The sequence below is a fragment of the Alnus glutinosa genome, chromosome 2, assembly GCF_958979055.1.
Source record: "Alnus glutinosa chromosome 2, dhAlnGlut1.1, whole genome shotgun sequence".
In the NCBI taxonomy this organism is placed as follows: domain Eukaryota; kingdom Viridiplantae; phylum Streptophyta; class Magnoliopsida; order Fagales; family Betulaceae; genus Alnus; species Alnus glutinosa.
Window position 1 is genome coordinate 32,644,088 of NC_084887.1, and position 6,000 is coordinate 32,650,087.

At 36.4% G+C, this 6,000-nt stretch overlaps 1 protein-coding gene across 2 annotated transcripts; it reads right to left on the reverse strand.

Annotated features, from left to right (window-relative positions):
- Positions 1-26: 26 nt before the first annotated feature.
- Positions 27-3,305, reverse strand: LOC133860886 (cytochrome P450 85A). 2 transcript variants are annotated; one of them, XM_062296528.1, is made up of 9 exons: positions 2,920-3,300; positions 2,116-2,437; positions 1,870-2,019; positions 1,529-1,774; positions 1,354-1,440; positions 1,174-1,252; positions 557-663; positions 339-463; positions 27-230 (listed from the first exon to the last, which is right to left on the reverse strand). In XM_062296528.1, the coding sequence occupies exons 1-9, from the start codon at positions 3,105-3,107 to the stop codon at positions 143-145; spliced, it is 1,392 nt and encodes a 463-aa protein (XP_062152512.1). In that variant the 5' UTR covers positions 3,108-3,300; the 3' UTR covers positions 27-142. The 2 variants fall into 2 exon arrangements, with proteins under 2 accessions (XP_062152512.1, XP_062152511.1); XM_062296527.1 differs by having other exon boundaries at positions 339-663; positions 2,920-3,305.
- Between the last annotated feature and the right edge of the window lie 2,695 nt (positions 3,306-6,000).

The following is a 6,000-nucleotide window of genomic DNA, read 5'->3' on the forward strand; positions in this document are numbered from 1 at the left end:
GGGGGCAACATTAATTAGCCAAGAAATGGAAATTCTCGGTTTCATTAATTTCTAACCTAAGCACTGTTAGAACATTATTGTGCAATCATCTCTCTTTTATATGCTGTCTTGCTTCTGTACATACATATGTGAGTTAATTTAATTAGTAACACGACACTCTAATATGTAGCCCATTTGGTGCTTCAACTCTTGGAAATTTCATTAGTTTATCACCCCCAATCTCTTCCCATCTGCAATCCAAGAAAACAAAACAAAAACAAAAATTACATTAGCCTAACTTATTTACCTTTTTTACTGAAGTTTTCATCTGCTCGAAATAAGGAAATGACTGAATTTACCTGTATCTAGTCACGAAGTAGTGCAGGAATGTGGAAATTTCTGCTATTCCCAGTTCCTTTCCAGGACACTGCCTGCTGCCCCCTCCAAATATAAAGAAGTAATTTTGAGACTCCAAGCTCTTATCCTGATTTTTGCAGTCATAGGTAATTCGGTCATTGGGAACATAATTTCCATGAATAAGGTAGGAAAAGAAATCATAGATAAAACAGTCACGTACCAGCCATCTCCATGGATTGAAGGTGAGTGGTTCTGGGTATACAAAAGGATCATAATTATTCTCTCTCGTATAAACATATATTCTCCATCCTTTTGGAATAACAAATCCTGAACACAGAAAAAGAAAAGAAAAGAAGAAGCTTTAATTAATTAGCTCTCCCCGACTCCACAATTGACCATGGTTAGAGAAACACGACGTCTACAGGATTCTAGATGAGACAGCTACATCAGTAATTAGGGTATGCACGGCCAGTCGGAACATGACACAAACCAAAGCACTTAATATTTAACTATACATTTCGACTGACAGTAAGGGTGGATCTAAAATAAATAGTTTTTTTTTTAAAAAAAAAAAAAAAAAAAATTCACTTTCTAAACCACATGTTGAACTAACCTACCACACCTCGAGCGAAGCATATATATATTATAAACAAAAGAAAATTTCCCCACTTTGTTAATTATTCTTAAATGGAATGATCTGGCTAGATCGGCTGGCAAAGCTATGTTCCAGACTTATTTATTGCAAATGTGCGAAACAGAGATGGTAGCTCCAAAACAGCTTCTTGAGCCCATAAAAAGTCTAGAAGCTAGAACAAAAGGAGAAGTTATTCAACTCACCATTCAGCTCCATATCTTGCGTGGTTTTCCTCAAAACACCATTAACAATTGTGGCTAATCTTGAGGTCTCAAAGATAACCTGCATGAGAAAAAGAAACCCAGATGAAATTTTATTCAACTTCGTGTATAACTGAAAAACCGGATGATGTACTCAAAGAAAGCTACAGATTAATTTCTTACCGCACGAGTAAACCTCATGGACTTAAGATCATTCCAGTTGATTGGATCCTCCGGGTTTTTCCTTTCTCTAATTGCCAAATGTTCTTTCTACAAAATTTTTGAAGATTAATTCAGCAACACAAGCATACCATACTAGAATACATTAACATTTGCAAGTAGGATGTTTGTAACTCACTCTGAGTTCTTGAAGAACTCGTGGATGATCATGGAGATACTTGATGGCCATCATAGAAGTAGTGGAAACAGTTTCATAACCGGAATACAAAATTGTAATTATTTGATCAATGATTTCTTCATCAGTTAGTTTGTGTCTGTTTTCGTCACTTCTCATAAGGCAACCAAGCATATCTTGGTGGGTTTCTTGGGAAGCTCTTCTTTCCTCTATTAGCTGGCTCAACATGCTTATGATATTTTTCCTTGCCTGTAAAACATAGTGAAGCATGTAAATTATTATTAAAAAATTCCATGAAACCAAGACTCTATATAGAATGAGAAAAATACTATGAAGCAATTTACCTGGAATCCGCGACGATAATTTGTTCCAGGAAGGTCAATAGGCAATGAAAGTGTCCCTAAAACCAGCTTAAAGAACTCAATCATGAATGGTTGCGATATTGAGCTGGATTCAATACCGGCAATCTGCTTAAGGGATGAGAGAAGAGCCATCTGCAGAAATAGAGAGAAAAATAATAAAAAAAAAAGGTTACAACTTTATGAAATTGCCTTGTCTTAAGGAATTAGGATTGTGGTTATGACACAAACCTCTTTGGTCTTTTCTTGAATATTGATGATTTGGTTATCCCAGTTGCTAAGGTGGGTTCTCATGAATTCATCAATTTTTGGCAAAAGTTGGTCTCTGATCAAGGTGGGGCTAATGAGGGCAAGCAATGCCCCTCTCATGTACTTGTGGGTGGAGCCATGAACTGCTGCAATGTTGCATTTCCCTAAGATATCCAGCATGGACTGTGGGTAGCCAGGAACTAGCCCTTTTGCCTCATTCATCAGGATGTACCTGTTTATCTCTGGTTCCATGGATACAATGGTAGGGCAGCCCAGTATGTGGGACTTGAAGAAACTGCCATATCTGTTATTGAAAGAAAAAATATATATGAGATTTTTTTTCTAGGATAAATCACAAGAATGATCAGTGATTGAGTCAAAGTAACTAGAACATCCTAATCAACTACAATAACTCAAATAAATGTGAAGAGGGCTGTTTTTGTCATATAGTTATAAAAACAAATTTTGATTAAATGGTTTACAGGCTCTTAAGACCATCTTTCAAACAGAAGGAAAGCAAGGTATTGTTAGTTTCTTAATGAGATTTGGAAGGTTTAGTAGAAGCTACAGTAACCCAAAAGCTCAATTATACTAGGGCATGCAGAGGTCAGCTTTAAGCATAAAAACTAGTTGAATATAAGAAGCAGTAACTGGGCAGAAACATAAGGTAGAAAGTACAGACAATAAAGTAAACCAAAAGGTTCCTGACCAATAATGCAAGACAGAAACAGAGATACCCTGTGACATCCAACAAAGAAGAAGACCCAATTGAAGTAAAAGAATCACCTTGCTCTCTGGTTTTTCATGAAGTTTGGACCTTGTTTTAGAAACTCGGTAGTCTCACCGAAAACTGGCCAACCCATTGTTCCTGGAGGCAAACCTTTCTTCCTGTACCTCACCTCATTCCATCTCAACAAAGCGGAGCAGATACAGAGCACCAAGAGCACCCCAAGAACCACCATGAAAACAGCCATTGATGCTCCCAAGAAGCTCCACCGCACTTGACAGAGAACTGTAAATGGTATGGGCTCCTATAGTTTCAGTTAGCCAGAAGTGTACATGTATATAATGGGTCTCACCCCTAGAGAGAGATAGAGAGAGAGGGAGAGAGAGAGAGAGAGAGAGAGAGACAGAGAGAGAGAGGCCACATAGTCCAAACCATGCACCCTACAAGGAGGGACCCTATTCTAAGACCTCAAAGTAAATGAAGCACATTCAGAAAATTAAATGACAAAATTGTTTTCCTTTTTCTATTTCTTTTGGAAGTTTTTTAACTAAAGATGCCAATTTGACTGAAACATGTAGTTGAAATCAGAAAAGAGAAGGGAGAAAATCTAGAAAAATATTCACTAAATCCATCAAACTCCTCTCAAGGTTTTTTAACTTTATCTTTTAGAAAGAGAAGAGGAGGAGGAGCACTGGGTTTAATTTTTTTTGTGCTTTTGTGGGGCCGCCGGGGGAGGCTAGGGGGGATTTGAGGCGGTTGGGAGGCAGTTAAATTTGGCAGATACTGTAAAATGTCTCCACCTACTAAATTCTTTATCAAGGGTGATGGTGTTTTCGAGAAAACCTCTTCTTCTTTTTTTCTTCTTCTTCTTAATAATTTACTGAAAAATCAGCCCTGCATAGTTGAAGACGCAGAACACTTGTGATGAGAAAAGAGTCCGTGTGAAGAAGGCTTGTTAGGTGTGCCGACGGCCTCGAATGTCTAAGTCAGTCGAGTGAATCTATTCTCAAGATATTGAATCCATACCTTATCTCTGGACCTCTTTGCTATCGTACCTCTTTGCTATCGTGCTACGCGAAGTATGACACCTTCTTCTTAAGGAACTAGGAATAAAAAGCCTTTAAGTCTCACCACGTTATATTTATCATTCTAAAAGAATTAGTTAATTTGAAATAATTTAAAATTTTCTTAAATTTTTTTTAAAAATTAGACATAACACTCACGAATATCTTCATAAACCTTTCAGAGTCACGTCATGCGGTGCTGATAGTACTGCATATTACTACCTGCCTCTGATGCTATATGAAATGATTTAGGAAAAACTATTAGTCATATTTGCATTATCACCTTAAAATGACTAGTTAATTTGAAGCTTCCTTATAATTCCTTATAAAGTATAATTTTACCTAGTAACTAATTAAGTAATGTGGAATCTAGCACTCGTGATTATCTTTATAAATCACTAACTCTCTATTTTGGACTGCTGATCTTCCTAATATGGAATTGGAATGTTATAAACTTCCCACTAAACCCATGACGTACTCTTCATAACTATGTCATGCAATGCGGACAGTACCACATAGCATTACAATCTGACTCTGATATCATTTGTAACAATCAATAAAAAAAGTGCTAACCATATCTGCGATATCACCCTAAAATGACTAATTAATTTAGAGCTTTCCTAAAATCCCTTATAAACCATAGTTTCACCTAGTAACTAAGTAATGTGAGACTTAGCACTCATATATCTTTATAAATCACTCACTCGATCTATATGGGCTACTCCTTACATTCCCAATGCGGGACATGAGTGTTAAAAACTTTCCCCCTTAAATTCCTGACATCCTCATGAGTGGCACGTCATGCAGTGTTCCAATATCACATGAAGTTACGACCTGACTCAGATACCATTTGTAACAACTTAACGCTAGTCACATATACGCTATCACTCTAAAAGGATTTGTTAACTTGGGGTAATAGCGCAGATATGGCTAGTGTTTTTCTCTAGGTCGTTACACCAGTACCACATGGCGTTACAATTTGACTCTAACACTAGCGTTGTTAGACAAAAAAAAAAAATGTTAGCTATATCTACATTATCACTATCCTCTTAAGTGGGCCAGGGCTAGTGATTCTAACCTAATAAGAGGAGGATTTTTGGTGCATCAGTTTTTATTTTTTATTATTTTTAAAATATATAAAATTGTTTCCTCAGCTTCAAGGAAATGGCTTGGGTATTACTATATTTATGAAGCTACACAAAGGTTTCAACTAATGAGTTAAAAAAAGGCATATCTAGGTGAGGAGGCACATGCAAAACACCCAATTGGACCTAAAAGAAAAGGCAGTCCAAGGTTGAAGCCCCAGTGCTCCACATGTCTATCAACAAGATCTGCTCATGCAAATTAAAATTACAAAAGAAAACTTGGTTAGCATGTGAATAAGAGGGGAGAGAGAGAGAGAGACAGAGTTGTAAATCGACTCTTTTAACAGCAGGTTTGAAACCTAGACTGTCCCTGATTCTGTGCACTGTGATTCCTACAGAACCATAGCTGTTGACTTTTTGGACTCTTTTATAGATAGACTTAAATCTATCTATAAATTCTAATATTCTATCAATAGAAATTTTTTTGACATTTTCATATTTTATTCTTTTTTTTTTCTTTTTTTTTTTTTTTTAAAGGAAAGTAGAAACTTTCATTGATATAACCAAACATTACAACAAACATTACAGCTTACATACAACAAGCAACCATTGCAGTATACATCCACCCTAGGTGTACAATCAATTTGAGTCCAAAAACTCAAATAAATACAGACAGTTACAACTAAAATAATCCAACCAAACAGAATGGTGCCTCTGCATTCACATACACCTTTACTTGAACAAGGAGTCGGTCACACAAACTGGGCAAAAGCCAATGACTGAATTAGTACACGCACAATGCAAACTGTCAGAAAAACCACAACTAAAACAAACACAGGAGAGCTCAAAGAGGAATCTGTCTTCCGGGAGCGCCACCGTCTGTGGTTTTATTCAAGTCATTTTTAAATTAAAAACCTAAACTCAATTCGTTCTCTTCAAATATTTACATCCGAATGAACCAATTAATTTCAGTTAAGAAAAAATAACTATC